General features: G+C 48.4%; 1 protein-coding gene across 2 annotated transcripts in view; it reads right to left on the bottom strand.

Annotated features, from left to right (window-relative positions):
* Window positions 1–16342, bottom strand: part of rxraa (retinoid X receptor, alpha a) — a 123889-nt gene that overhangs the window by 7278 nt on the left and 100269 nt on the right. The window contains exons 7-10 of one of the 2 annotated variants that reach the window (XM_042058327.1): window positions 13936–14120; window positions 5400–5529; window positions 3332–3464; window positions 334–425 (exon numbers count right to left, since the gene is read on the bottom strand). In XM_042058327.1, the coding sequence (XP_041914261.1) occupies window positions 334–425; window positions 3332–3464; window positions 5400–5529; window positions 13936–14120 (540 nt within the window). The remainder of the gene's footprint in view (window positions 1–333; window positions 426–3331; window positions 3465–5399; window positions 5530–13935; window positions 14121–16342) is intronic. The other variant, XM_042058328.1, reaches the window with a different exon arrangement.

Consider the following 16342-nt stretch of genomic DNA (forward strand, 5'->3'; position numbering starts at 1 on the left):
GCACGCTAACAACATTAACAACTGCCCACTGCCCATAGAGCTACAGTGCACCCCCCTCCACACACACACACAAACACACACACACACACACACACACACAGATTATTGTGATGATCTCTTTTAACTATCCTAAGCTAAGCTACTCACTCTTTGTTCACCACATATCTCTACACAAATACTGTCTCTACACTCCAGGACTATTTAATGTGTGTGTGTGTGTGTGTGTGTGTGTGTGTGTATGTGTGTGTGAGAGAGAGAGAGAGAGAGAGAGAGAGAGAGAGAGAGAGAGAGAGAGAGAGTGTGTGTGTGTGTGTGTGTGTGAATTTTTATTACCTGGGTTGAAGAGGACGATGGCCCGTAGGCATCCAAGCTCAGTCTTGTCCATCTGCATGTCCCGCATCTTGGAGACCAACTCTGTCAGCACCCTGTGGTATTGGAGGGGGGGGGGGGGGGGTGAAAGGAAAAAAAGATTGAGAAACAAAGACAGAAACGTCAGATTCCATTACACCGAAAATCCTGTGATGTCTTCCTACAAGCTCAATCCAAACCACACATCACAGCTCCTAACCCGCCAACTCAAGCCAGAACAACTCTGTGACCTGACACAGTCTTCAACTTAACGGTGTCCTCTTAAGCAAAAAAAAAAAAAAAAAAATGCCACCAAACCTAAAAGTGACTCTAGGCCCTGGACTCAATGAGTTTCCCCCGTGAGGGTGTCACCACAGCACCACTTACTGCCTGAGTTACAGCACCATTACACTTGAACATTCCTGAGTCCTGTATATAGGATGTGGCTCTCTGCCCATCTTTGCATTAGCTTGCGCTATCTTTTCAAATCTGCCTTGATTTAGGTTGACACAATTTTACTTTACAAACAGAACAGTGTCCGGGGTGGTCCGTTGGGTGGAGGGAAGGCTTGTAAAAAAAAAAAAACCCACACACACACAAAACGACAGTGGTGCAGAGTAACGTGGAGATCATTGAAATTACATTGTTACTTCTTGGAAGGAAAAGAACATCCCTGTTGACATCCATTAAGAATGGAGGGAGAAGAAAAAAAGAGGCTGATTGTGCCTCTTAACTGACTCTTAATGGAATCTGCTCTTTTGGACAATGGAGTGTGTGTGTCTGTGTGTCTGTGTGCGTGTGTGCGTGTGTGCGTGTGCGTGTGTGTGTGTGCATGTACATGTGTGTGTGTGTGTGAGTGTGTGTGTGCATGTATGGGTACGTGTGTGTGTGTTTGTGTGTGTGTGTGTGTGTGTGTATGTGTGTGTGTGTGTGTGTGTGTGCACATGTATGGGTACGTACGTACATGTGCGATGTGCGTGTGTGTGTGTGTGTGTGTGTGATCACTCTTGTTACGGTGGCCTCGCACAGAGCAGCACATAAAAGCCGTGTAATCAGGCCTCTGCATCTCTTCTCATCTTTACTATCCCCACTGCTCCGTCTCCTTTTACTCTCCTCTCCTCCCTCCCTTCCTCCTCTCCTCCCCTCCCCTCCCCCACTCCTTTCTTCTCTTCTGTTTTCAAAGCAATGCAATAGCCACCATGGTACCAAGGAACTGCTCTCTCCCTCACCAACCTACTATGCATACCATTCAGGGGAGAAAAGGAGGAGCGCTGAAATAAAGAACACGGGCAGAAAAAGAGAGTGAAAGAGAGGGGAGGAAAGAAGAGAAATTAGAGAGGGGTGCAGTACAAGAGAGGAGGAGTAAAGAAGAGAAGACAAATCAGGAGGAGGACAGGAGGAGAAAAGAGAAGCATAAACACGAGCTACAAGATAGAAAGAGTTCTTTAATTCAGTAAAACCTCACACTAGCCAGTTCTTCACTGACTGACCCCACTGGTCCACCCCACATTGTTTCACTTGACTGTGCGGCTGACTGTACTCTGGATGTGCTTTGCAAGATGACCAAAAAATGGATAGCTCCATTGTAGCTAGAAAGGATCCTGCTATTGATTCAGCTTGGCACAAAAGTGCTGTTCTTTGTTTACTCCACTGTAGCATGCCATAGGCTCACGCATAGCTAACTGGACCACCGGGATTAGAAGAGCATAAACCGTCAGAACATCACAAATTATCGCATTCGACACATAACTGTGAGACTTAAAGCAACACCAAACAACTTTCCCTCTGTCGCACGCACGCTATTTGTTTATCCAGCACCGGCTTTGCAAATAACGATGTCCACAGACAAGGTAGAATATGATGCACGATTTATGAAAGTACGATGTATTGCGACATCAGATGCAAGTCAAATTTGTAGTTTCTTATGTCTCATTCCATTGAACTACAGATCCGATACCCGATCTGGCAAACTTACATAGTGCGGTTATAGCCGATAGAGGGCCGCAAAGCGAATGCAGAAGTGCTATTCACCCTGTTACAAGTTGATGATGAACCACTGAAACGATTTTGGAAACATTATTTTAAGGTACAAAAAACTCTTTGGTGTTGCTTTAATGTGTTGACCGCGAGAGAAATGGGGAGCGACAACCCCCTTGACCCCACAATATGACATCATATAAAGCTTAGGCTGATTGATGAGAGGGCTATGTCATTTTTTCCAGGTCTTCCACCTTAAAGCTTGGGCAGGTCACTGCAGAGGACTTGCCAGGCCGTGATGTCATCAGAGATGACACATAAATGGATTTCCTTTGAGCGTTGGCTGTCCCAGCGGCCCTTTGTGGTCGTCTGACCGGTCACCTCACCTTCATGTGCATATTTCATGGCTATATTGGAGGTAATCAATAACACTCATGCAGCTCTTCGCCTTGGTCTGTCTTCTCCTCACTCTCTTTCTATCTTTCTCTCTCTGTCAACGCTCCCTATATATCTCTCTCTTTCCTACCCTTTGCTCTGTCCATTCTGTAACCTCCCTTGAGGCAGAAATGTCAAGGTGCTCCGTTCAGTTCTGTCATGAACATTCAGATGACCAGACATTTCCCCCCACAGAGCAAATTCGGACACGCGACTTGCATCATCAAAAATGAGAGAGGGATGAAAAAAGAGGGGGAAATTGTGAAGCTACCACTCCTCTCTGCAGCACCATTTCTCAGACAGTAATCTAACGTGATTAAGCACACACACTCAGTCAGCAGCAGCACCTAGCGCTACATACTCTCAAAGTGAGCAACTTTTTGAAAGTCACTCGATGGACTGCAATACCGTTATGTAACACCTTTACCCCCTAACTTACAATATGTTACTCCATCTTAACTTGTGTCACTTTGATCCCTCACAGCTGTTGACCTCTTTCTGAAAGCACTTCAGGTGTGTGGAATGTCCAGGGGTGTGTGGGTTGAAAGGTCAGAGGTGAGAGGTGACAGACCTGTCAAAGATGGCGCCCACCCCGGCGCTGTGGGCGCTGTTGCGGTGCACATGGAGACCCGTGGCCAGCAGGATGCCGTCCTTCACCGCGATGGAGCGGTGCGAGAAGGAGGCAATAAGGAGCTCATTCCAGCCTGCCAAGTACACACACACACACACACACACACACACACACACCAAAAAACATGTGTAAGTCAAGCATCAAGTAAATTCACACATACATAACCTCCTGGCAACACAAACACAAGCTACAGATATACATATTTTACATACATGAACAGTATGTTTGTACATAAAGCACAGACAAACTACCTATAATCCATTAGCATACAAGCACAAACTGAATTCATAGGCCTACTTACATCCACACCCACAAGAACTCATACGTCAATATATCCACTCTAAAAGACAGCCCTAAGCTAGGCGTTTAGCACAGGTAATTTTGAAGGTATTTGGCAGCAGTGCAGGGTTTGATGCTATCTCCAGCAGTATCCAGTATAGCTGGAGTGTCCAAGCTCAGCTCTGATCTGGGTCAGTGCCCAATAGGAAACACACTCTTTATCGCGCCGCTCTCTCTCTTTCTGATAAGCTCTGCCGTGAAGCTGGGAGCATTCCCCAAACAGGGGTAGGAGGGCAAATTGATCCCTCATGTTGCCCGAACGGGGCACAGGTGAACCGAATGCACCAGTAGTGGAGATTTTAGTGAAGTGTATTGCACAGCAGCAAGAGAACAAATTCACACACTTCCAGGCAGAGGGCATGAGTGTTTTGACATTTTTTGTCAGTTGACTACATGCCTTGTTTGGATGCTCATCAAGAACAACATTTGAAAATCCATACTTGTTAATATTACTCCAGACAGAGTTTAGTTCTTTTTGTTACTTGTAATAAAGCACAATTCATAGATTGCTAAACCTCAGTGGATATTGGAAGTGCTTTATTTTTTTGTAGTTAGTATGAGTGACAAGGCTCCTTTAACTGATCTGCCTAGCAACTAACCTACCCCCCCCCCCCCCCCCGCCCCCACCCCACAACTGTCCTCCTCTCCTTCAACACCTCCATCCCCCCACCCCACACCCCTGCACTCCCAAGAGGACTGCTGGGTAGGAGAGGCTGAGGCACCCGCTTTCATCTGTGAGACAGCACAACTCCACAGGTTATTTATAGAAAGCTCCGGAGCCTTGGAGGAGTCCTTCTCCTTCTCTCATTCCCTCTCTCATTCCCTCTTTCAATTTCCCTCTCTCATTCTCTCTCTCTCTTTCCATCTCCAACAAAATGCTTTCAGCGGAACCTTTTCACTCTCCTCCATTAGCAGGTACCTGTTTACCAGTGGAGCAAATGGACTCCTGTGACGCAGGTTGTGTTTGCTAAGAGTCCTGGTGTATTATTGCACTACATGGAAACAACCACAGAGATTTAACAACTATGTTTATCCAGATTCCAATTTTCAGAACTGTGGACTATTTAAAGAAGCTTCCTCTTACTACCAAACAGTCCATGAGGGTGATGAAGACTTTAATGGCTTTTTTAACATTTTATTTGTTTTATATATTTTTTGGGGCTTTTATGCCTTTAATGCGACAGGACAGTGGAGAGTGACAGGAAGTGAGTGGGAGAGAGAGTCAGGGTGGGATCCGGAAAGGACCACGGGGCGGGAATCGAACCCGGGTCGCCGGCGTATGGTGCAGGTGCCTCAGCCAGTTGTGCCACAGCTGGGGCCTTTAATGGCTTTAAAAAAAAAAACCCTCTCTAATAAAGACGAACATGTCACACAAACATGTCCACACACTATACAACAGACGATTCAATACCCAGAGAAACAAACATACAGACACAATACAAAACACACACACACAAATACACACACACACACACACACACACGTACACACACACACACACACACACACACATACACACACACACACACACACACAGACAATCATAATCACAAACTCAAAACACAGTCATAATCACAAACAAAAACAAAAACACAAACACAAACACAAACATACAGTGACTGACAAGCACTGACAGACAGGCCGACAGATGGAAGGGACAAGCACCCACCTGCTCTCAGCAGGATGACCTGGTCGTCGAGCGGCAGCTCGGAGAAGTGGGGGATCCTTTTGGCCCACTCCACCAGGGTGAACAGCTGCTTGTCTGCCGCCTGGCAGATGTTGGTGACGGGGTCGTTGGGCTGGCCGAGGGGAGAGGACAGACTGTCAGTCGGGCGAGTACAAAGTGGAGACTTCAAAGGCCAGTCAAGTGTTAAAACATCACAGTGATCATTACGAACATCAGTACAATCTTCATGAGAACCATTTGCATAACTAAATCATCCAAACACATAGTGGGGAGCTGAGTGGCATATTATTCAGATATTTCGATTTCTAGTGCCACACTAAATGTATTGTATGATTCCTCATGATTTTCCACTTTTCTTTTCCCTCTATATCAGAAGTGAACTATGTTCTGACACACTCACACACACACACACACACACACACACACGTGCACACACACACACACACACACGTGCACACACACACACATACACACACACCCATGTCAGAGTGCAGGCGCAGCTGGAGCTGGGTACTGAGGCGGAACGTTGACGTAAGGAAAGACAGAGCACTCCAACACTCCAGTACTTCCTCACCCCTGACTGAGTGTGTGACAGCTCTGTGAATCTCCTCTGTGACTGTATCTGTCAGGTGTGTGCATACATGCGTGTGTGTGTGTGTGTGTGTGTGTGTGTGTGTGTCTCTCTCTCTCGGTCTCTGTGTGTCTCTCTCTGTGTGTGTGGGTGTGTGTGTCTGTGTACGTGCGCAAGAGTCTCCTCTGTGAGTGTCTGTCAGGTGCTTCTGTGTTCCACAAACACATCTTTCTTTTCCTATTGTGATTAACTATTTTGACTGGATCCTGTGGTGCATTTTTGAATGTGTGTGTGTGGTTGTGTGTGTGCAGGGGCGGATTAAGGTGGTCATGGGCCCCTAGGCTACACTTTCTGTGGGGCCCCCCTCCAAGGCAACATAAAATTGAACCACCAGGTAGGCCTACACATACATCATCACTGCAACGTTGGTACAGCAACAGCTGAACACCAAACAGGCCTACTCACACCAGCAGCGTCCTTACAGAGCAGCAATTGAACCACCAACTCGCACATAAGACAACGTCCTTACAGCAATAACTGACTTACTGTACTCACATCAGGCAGCATCCTTAAAATGCAGCAAAATACTCACAGATAAGACATTCTTGCTGACAACTTCCTGACAACACAACAACCAACACAAAACAAAAACCATAGCCTACTATTTGCTACACCAGCACAGTTAATTGACGACAAATGCAATAGCCTAATGCCAGTTATGAACTAGCCAATATATTCCTACCAGCGTGGCTGCTAGCGTGGCAAAGTCGCGGTGCTCTTCCGAGCTGAATGTGGTGCATGAACATTGTCGCTGTCATTGGCATATGGCTAGTGTTCTCAGAATTTTAACGTTCTCACCATCAACCGTGACACTACGTTTACATGGACATTAATGTTCCGACTATTGACTTTGTTCAGAATAAGACGATATTGCGATTATGTGGCATTGTTAGCATCCCTCGCATGACAGTTCTCTATGTTTTTCTCATGTGGTTTAGGCTACTCAAAAAGGACAGCAGCCTTTTTTTTGCAGGATATGTTTGTCTCGCTGTTCTTTAGATCTTACACTAGAGCCTTTCGCTTTTGAGCCCCGCTCTCATATCTTCTTTCTGACATTTTCTAAAGGTGTTTAACAGAACTGTAGCCTAGGCCTACTGTATGAATGACTCATATTTTTAAAAGCTAATTTGACCGTGAACTCCGCATATTTACCCAATCAGCGCCTTGCTACTTTAAATATTCATTTTGGGCCAATGAAGTTTAAGTTTTATTCTCTTATGTAAATTTGAATGAATTTTTTTTTTTTATGGACAATGGAGGGGCCCCCTGGCAGGCTGGAACGTGTGGGGCCCCTAGGCTGCAGTCATATCTAGCCTATGCATTGATCCGCGCCTGTGTGTGTGTGTGTGTGTGTACAAGTGATTTCAGTTGGCCTTGCACAGATTTTAGTTGACCTTGTGTTCTGTAGAACTCTCTCTCTCACACACACACACACACTTGAACTCCAATTGAGTAATTGCCCCCACCCAGGCAGCACAGGAGAGAGGAGAGGCAAAACAAACAACCCCTCCATCACAGGGTGAAACAGGAAGTGCCTACAGCAAGGCAGTGAGCGTGAGCAATGATCTTACAGTGCCAACTCTTCCTACTGGAAGCCCAGAGGGACACAAGAGGCCTTTGACATGAGTTCCAGCCCCACCACCTCAGAGACCCCCTCACCTTCAACACATGCTTTCATATGAGATGGTGGAGACATATTTTTTCCACTGAACTTCCAGTAGCGGTAGACACAATAGCCCAAGTTGGCCAGAGTCTGCTATTGTTTGAGAGAGCACACATACACACTGACTCAGGAGAGGGTAATTTGTCATTCAGGCAAGCCAATGACTGACATACAAATATTAAATAAACTTGCACTGTTTGCAGTGCTGTGGTGTGCGGTTGCAATGCTGTGGTGCAAAGAACTCGCAATGGTGCAGAGCACTCAACAGCAGTTTGAGGGACAAAGAGTAAAAGTTGAACTTAGATTTGACTTGGAACAATGACAATTCATCCAAATGTTAGCGTAAATGCTATCGTCAGTCAACCACATGAAGTAGACATGACGCAGAAGGAACGAACAGGCAGAGAGGGTGGCAGGAAGAATGAGGGAGAGAGACAGTGACAGAGGTATAGAAAGAAAATGACGAGAGACAGAGAGAGAGAGTGGGAGAGAGACAGGGAGAAAGAGAGAGAGAGAGAGAGAGTCTGTGTTCAGATCTTGTGCTCTCACGCTGTGTGTCAAGCTCCGAACATCATTTTTTGTTAGCAAACCATACGAAACCAATCTGTTTGTCTCCCTCTTTCATGCTCCCTCAAAAGGCCCCATTTAAGCCTTTGGTGGGAGTCCATCTAAGACAGTGAGCCAGAGGTGATGGAGGAGAGAGAAGGAGAGGAGGGGGGATGGGGGCGCTGGAATGGGAAGCCTGTGGTTCAGCCTTTTCCTGCCCAAGCCGCTCATCACTATTCAGGACTATGCGGAGATCATCAAAGAGATGGGGAGAGAGAGAGAGAGAAAGAGAGAGAGAGAGAAAGAGAGGAAGGGAGAGAGAAAGAGAGAGAGAGAGAGAGAGAGGAAGGGAGAGGGAAAGAGAGAGAGAGAGATGAAGGGAGAGGGAAAGAGAGAGAGAGAGAGAGGAGAGGAAGGGAAAGAGAAAAAGAAAGAGAGAGAGAGAGAGAGAGAGAGAGAGAGGAAGGGAGAGGGAAAGAGAGAGAGAGAGAGAGAGAGAGAGAGGAAGGGAGAGGGAAAGAGAGAGAGAGAGAGAGGAAGGGAGAGGGAAAGAGAGAGAGGCAAATGAGGGGAATGAGAAACGAATGGTGATGATGCGCGCTGCCGCAATGAGCTGAGAAGAGGAGAAGAGAAAAAAGGGGCGAATAGGAGGAAGATGTAACGTTTTTTTCTTTTTCAAAAGATGAAAGAAAGTCAACGACCACAGAGAGAGGAGAGGGAGAGAATGAGAAAGAGGGAGAGAGATCAGAGAGGAAAGAAAGTGAGCGGGAAGGAGAGAGAGAGAGAGAGAAGAGAGGAGAGAAAGAGAGAGAGACACTCCATGAATAACTGGATGGGAGTTAAAAGAAAGAGTAAGTATATATACATATATGGAGCCGGGCACTTCTCTGCCCACTCCGGGACACTTGACGAGCCATGCCTGCCTCTAACCTGACTGCACAGCCCAGGTAGACTCACCAGCGCTCTCACACCTGCTCACTGAAAGCATTTCCAGGTTCTGTGTCTCGTTCAAGGACACTTCTAAAACAGACCGGAGGAAGAAGTGGGGGACAAGAGGTCCTTCCAGTTTCCTGTTTAGGAGGAGCCCAGGGGTTGAGGTACGATACAAGTGAACATCTAGTTTCTCTGTTTAGAGATTAGTCACATTAGTCACAGTCACAAGTATCTCAGATTGGATGAGAGACGTGTCCATCAAAGAGAATCTCACGTCACAGAGAAAGGGTGGAAGGGCAGCATGTGTGTGGTTCTGTCACAGATCTGGGAACAGTCTACGATGGGGAGTGAGAGATGAGAGAGCTGGGACGTGGTGCGCTGGGACCGGCTCACTTCCGATAAAGAAAGAGATCAGAGGATACGGGGGAACGTGGCGAAACGGAACGCGCCGGCGACAGGGGGATTTGTTTTCCGTGCGCGAACGAGCCCGCTCCGTCCTCGAGCTTTTGAAGCTCTCCTCCGCCTGTGAGCCCACACCAAAATAACTCCAACTCCAACCGAACACGGAGGCTTTCTTTTTTTTCCATTTTCTTTTCTCCAAACTTTACTTTCACTCCCTCCCTCCCTCCCTCCCTCCCCAAAAAAACACCCTCCACACTTTCCACACCTCCCCTCCCACCCAGCAGACACAAGGGTGGTGAAAATCCTGGATGATCCAGATGATATAAAAAGAAAAGTCTGCCAAGACCGACTCCTTCCCCCACGAGACGGGGGCAAATCTCATCTCGCTCCTCTCGACTTCACAGGGGCCTAAGCGCCCCCGTTTCAAAGCCGACGGGCGCAGACGCGGGGGAGGATCAAAACACGTGCGCCTGCAATACCAAGCAGCTAGCCATGCCAGGCAGGCGGGCAGGCGGGCAGGCCCACAACCGCTACTTTTCCACATCTGACGGAGGCAGTTTGTTATTTTCTACCCCACCTTTCCTTTTTCCCTCTTCACTCTTTCTTTCTCAGGGAAAAGGCGAGAGAAACGCGTCTACGCATCTGCACACCTTATGAATATTTCCACACCTAATCTGGATAGATGGTGGTGTGTGTATGTGTGTGTGTGTGTGTGTGTGTGTGTGTGTTGTATGCGAATCAGGAAGCAGAAAGGGACCAGTGGCCATGTTTTCCCTTTTCTTTAACCACACAAACAAACAGACACATCATTAATTCACAAAGACGGCAAAACACAGGGAAAACTGAGGGGGGCCTGCGCTAGAGTAGATCGTGAGAGTAAGACGCAGGCCCCTTCCAAAAAAAAAAAAAAAAACATCCCACTTCCCCTCTCTCTCAAGAATACAACTCCCAGAGTTCTTGTCAAACATGCCGGCGCTCATGAATGATGCATGGGACTGGTTAGCGATTGTTCCAGAGCCTGACCTGCTTTTCTCTCCACTCAGCCTCCAACTACAGAGGCTAGCATCAGACGCTAACGGTCTGTCAGCCAGCCAGCCGTCACACACAGTCATCCGCTTGTGCTTACAGTAGCACAACCGCAATGTCAGTTCCAGAGGAGAAACTAAACATAGCACTCATCTTTAGTTTGGGAGAGAGAGAGCGAAAGAGAGAGAGATAGAGAGAGAGATTTTAAATGTTAATGCTTTGGTAACATTGTACAATGCACAGTCATGCCAATAAAGCTCGTTGAATTGAAATTGAATTGAATTGAGAGAGAGAGAGAGAGAGAGAGAGAGAGAGAGAGAAAGAGAGAGAGAGAGAGTGGCGAGTGAAGACAAAATTCTGAGTGTGGTGGTACTATAGCTGCTATAGCTGTGTGTGGCCTGAGTGGAGCCTAGCTGAGGACAGAGAGGAGCCTTGGCAGATAAGAAAACTGATTAGCGAGAAAGGGAGAGAAAGTTCTCACACACAGAAACACAGAAAGAGAGAGAGAGAGAGAGAGAGAGAGAGAGAGAGAGAGAGAGAGAGAGAGAAAGAAGCCCCTTTGGGTAAAGAGATGTTGGGATTTTTGGGTGATGGGGTATCGGGGTATAGGCATGTGAAATGCTTTCGAGGGGATTGTGGGTGGGGTGGATTGGGGTTGTTGGTTGTTGGCTGCGTTGAATGAGGCTTTTCATCTCTGCACGGCACAACGGCTGTTTTTGTTTTTGCCGGATCCCGGTGGTCGTCGTGGCTCTCGCGGAAACACTGCACCCGCGTGCGCTGCTGTCCCATGAAATTTTGATCACTCGCCGAGAGCAGCCCGGCGACGGCTGAATTTTTCATGTTAACTGACCCCCCCCCCCCCCCCCCCCCCCCCCCCCCACACACACACACACACACCACCTCCCCCCCCCCCCAAAAAAAAATCTCAAAAACCACACGGTTGTAGCGTGCCGACGACAAAGAAGCTACAGTGTTTTGGTTCTCATCGCAAGTCAAAGACAGAGATTGGAACCCTGTTTGGCCCCTTTATTCATCGTTCTTCCTCTCTAAAAAGAACAGAAAAACACAATGACATCCCCTCACCCCACCCCCACAACACACACACACACACGCACACACACACACACACACACACCACACACACACACACACAAATCAGGGTGACTGTAGACTATGGTGGATGAGAGCGGAGACCGTGAGCTGAACTGAGGCCCTTTCCAATTAAAACAGCTTGTACTCAGATTGTTTCTCAGGCAGAATCAGTCTGTTACACAAACAAGGGGAGAGCATGATGGAGCGAGCGAAACAGAGAGAGAGCCGGGAGCCAGACAAACAAGCAGCAACAACAAGGGCCGAGACACGAACTGAGTGAACGCAGACACATGGAGAAAATGAGAGAGTGAGAGAATGAAAGAGAGAGAGAGAGGGAGGGTGAGAGAGGGAGATAAACGAGAGAACACGAGACAGGCAAGGATGAGAAAGCAGGGCCAACGAGCGTGACAAGAGGGTCGAAAAACGAGAGCGTGTCTTTTTCCCCCTCCTCCTCCTCCTTTCCCCTCCTCCTCCTCCTTTGCCCTCCTCCTCCTCCTCCTCCGCCCTGTTCTCTCTGTCAGGAGGGAGGAGGGAGTCCTGTGGTTGTGTGCGCGGCGGCGTGTTACTAACGGCTGTTTAACTCCTGTTCTAGGTCAGCATGAGATAAACACGGCCCATTCAGCCAGGGCCCAGCCGTTTGCTCTCCGTAGTGCACCAACCCCCTGTTACCCCCCCGCCCCCCCACCCCACACCACCTCTCTTGCCCTCCACCCCCCCCCCCCCGCTCCCATATCCACTCTCAACCCCAAGCCCTTCACCAGCCGCCGCTTCGCCAGCCTGCCACCGGCACTCTGATTAATTATCACACGGGGCACTTGTTCCCAAAGCGGCCCTGACCAGGGGGTGGGGGTGGGGGTGGGGGGGGGGGGGGGGGGGGGGGGGGGTGGTGGTTAGACAGGGGGAGAGGGAGAGATGAGAGAGAGTCAATGCTTTTGACAGGCAGCCAAGAGGGCCCCGAACACGCAAGCACACTCACACACACACACACACACACACACACACACACACACACACACAAACTCATTATTCTCACACCACATAGTCACATGCACACACACACACATTCATTCACACTCACTCTCAGACAGAGAGCAAGTGCCCATACCAGCTATCCGTTTTCTCATGATTTTTAATCCTTTAACATCGACCTTTAATCAGGATTTAAGCTTTAATGTCATTAAAGAGTTAGAGAGCAAACGACACAGTGACAGGCCGTATTTGCACAAGAGTACAGCGCACTACCCACCACTTTGACTTAATGACATTTTTAACACCGCACTCATTCACTTGCAGAACCTTATCTCGATTTTTAGTCAGTACAAGGGAACTCAGCTGTGACCACCTGAGGTGCCTTGAGAGGAACTTTGAGGAACCGAGGACTTCTAAGAATGCACAAAACACCCCAAGACCAAAAAGAAAAGCGACGAAAGAACAAAAAGCACCAAAAACTTTTTGGCTGTTTGGCAGTACGTGTGAAAGTTGGTGGGTTCTCCTGAGGTGTCAGATTCTCTGCTAGAGGACGGCTCACATGAATACATTTATGAGGAACCCAGTAGCGTGTGTCTGAACTTGAGTCTGTGAGCGTCGAGGTTTAGAACAGACTGGAAAGTTTGTGCAGGTAGTGGCGTCCTGGAGGGGGGACCTCCTCAAGAGGCCTGCATTATACATGTTGCCTATGTGTGCCTGTTGAACACGTCACTGACCAACACGCCAGCCAAGCTGGGTGGACTGGGGACAGAGGGATGAACAGTGTGTAGGTGTACAGGGCTGGGGTATGACGCCCCTCTCTGTGTCTTTGTCTTATACAAACACACACACACACATACACACACACACTCACGCACACGCACATGCACACGCACGCACACACACACACACTCACTCACTCACTCACTCACTCACTCACTCACTCACTCACTCACTCACACACACACACACACACACACACACACACACAGGCTCTCCAGGCAAAGGATGTCTGTTGATCTCTCTTGATTGTCCTGCTCTCTGATCTCGCAACATACCTCTTGTCAGGGGGAAGAAAACCATGCATCCCTTACTCAAACTGATGGAAGGAGGGACTTACTTATGACACAAGGAGTTTTACTATGCAAACAGATAACCAATTGCTATTATCATAAGCCACTTACACTGTAGCACATGAATGATGCACCTGTTTGGTATTACAGTAACATGAAGTCACATGACCAAGGTCAGACACTCACCGAGTTGGAGGGCATGCCGAGGTTGGTCTCGATGTAGGTCTCGGTCTTGGGCTCGACGGCCAGCTCGGCTTCCAGAATCTTCTCCACGGGCATGTCCTCGTTGGCGCTGCTGGTGGACTCCACCTCGTTCTCCTTGCAGTCCTTGGCCCGCTGACGCTCCTCCTGGACGGCTGCATGTAACAAAACTAGTTCCGGTCACTACTGCTGCTTACAGAGCCGGCTATGCACACACACGGCCACAAGGGGGTGCATTCTGTGAGGCACCACTGCTAACCCCAAAACAGACTTCAGAGGACTGCTGCTTTTCCAAAAATGCTTTGTCTACACTTGTCAAGACAGAAATATTTATTTCTGCTATGAAAGGCATTCCATTTTCCCTCACTTTTCCGCTCTAGTCATAAGTTTGCTCTTGGGGAAGCTTAACTGTAAACAAAAATGCCTCAAACTATTTCCATTGAGACTAGTGTTACTCCCATACAACTGAACTGAATCGAGTTGAATTGAGAGACCCTTCGAAAACTAATCCCACTTAATCCTTGAGACAGGATGAAATATACTTTATGTTTTTTTTGTTTTGTTTTTTGTGGGTGGCGCTCTTGGGAGTTGATCAGTGTACCCGGTCGGTTTAGAGCTCGACCGTTTGAACCTAAGTTGTAGTCTTGGCGGGCTTGGCTGATTCATATTGTTTGTGAATTGTGTGGTGTGTGAAATCTAATGACAAGGGTACAGATTAGGAATGTCTTGATGTGTGAGTGTGTGTGTGTGTGTGTGTGTGTGTGTGTGTGTGTGTGTGTGTGTGTGTGTGTGAGAGAGGGATTTGTTATTGGTATTGTACAGGAGTCCTGGTGGAAAAAGAGGCCCCTGCTGGATGAAAGACGGGAAGTGGTCTATGTGCTGAGTCGACAGCTGACCACACTCAGACCTACGCGCCACTAACCACACCTAAAGCCCAACAGTGTGCTTGTGTGTGTGTGTGAGAGAGAGAGAGAGAGAGAGAGAGAGAGAGAGAGAGAGAGAGAGAGAGAGAGGGAAAGTGTGTATGTGTGTTTGTTTGAACACAGTGGGGAGCTCTGTTTATGCAGCAACTTCCATTTATGTATGTATGGACAGTGTTGTGTACGGATGTGTGTGTGTGTGTGTGTGTGTGTTTTTGTGAGCATGTTTGAATGCATCCCATGTAACTGTGATCTTGAATATGTTACGGCTTGTTTGCTTCTGGTGGATTTTTTCAGAGCTTCTGAGGCCCACAACATCCAAAAACACACACACACACAGACACACACCCATATACACCCACACACACACACCACATAAAAACGTCATCTCCCTTTCTTCTATTGCTATTTCCTCACTGCTGAATCACACCCTCGGTTCCTGTGCCATTCTGAATATCTGTGAATGTGTGTGTGTGTCTGTGTGTGTGTGTGTGTGTGTGTGTGTGTGTGTGTGTGTGTGTGTGTGTGTGTGTGTGTGTGTGAGAGAGAGAGAGAGAAAGAGAGAGAGAGAGAGAGAGAGAGAGAGAGAGAGAGATTGCACACTGAGTGAAGGGGGCTTCCTGAAGACCCCCACCCGGCTGCCCTGCGCAGCAGTGAGAGTGCTGTCTGGCGTCGGGGTGGGGGGCTAGGGGTGGGGGTGGAGGGCTTGAGGTGGGGGTGGTGGTGGTGGTGGTGGTGGCGGTGCTGGTGGTGGGTGGCTGGGGGTCATCTTGAGGGTAGCATACTTCAGCCCCGAGTCAGGCAGAGGTGAGGGGCTCGGAAATCACGTTACGGCTGCCTCTCCCCGGCGCGGCCCGCCGAGCATAAATTCATTTAATCCCGTTTTTTTCCCCTCCTCCTCCTCCTCCTCCTTCTCTCTCTCTCTCTTTTCTTTTTCTTGTCTTTTTTTTTCTTCCCTTCCTGTAGAATCACTCAGCGCTCCAGGCCTAAAACAGCACTGACTGTACCCCCACAACGTGAGCCCCCAGCCCCTCTCCCCCCTGACCACCCCCACCCCCAGCCCCTCCGTAGCCCACATTGGCCTAGCGCTACCCCTAGCCTAGCCTCCCCCTCAGCCGCAGGGTACAGGGGGGCTTATGAGCTGCTGGATGAGGTGAAAGCCAGTAAATGATAATATCCTCAAATGCAGCCTGATTCCCCACTGGTATAAATACAGAGGGTGTGTGTGTGTGTGTGTGTGTGTGTGTGAGGTGTGTGGGGGGTGTCGGGGCCGGGGCCACTCACAGGTCAGGAGAGAGAGACAGAAAGAGAGAGAGAGACTAGGGTTCCCTTCCTACTCCAGATTTGCTTGTCTTGCATCCTCTCCCTCTCTCTCTCTCTCTCTCTCTCTCTCTCTTGCCTCTTAGCATTGCCTTCTTGCAGCCTTTCTCTTCCTGTTTCTGCGTCTGACTCTTAATGAGTAGAGTTAATGG

The sequence above is a fragment of the Alosa sapidissima genome, chromosome 13, assembly GCF_018492685.1.
Source record: "Alosa sapidissima isolate fAloSap1 chromosome 13, fAloSap1.pri, whole genome shotgun sequence".
NCBI lineage: Eukaryota > Metazoa > Chordata > Actinopteri > Clupeiformes > Clupeidae > Alosa > Alosa sapidissima.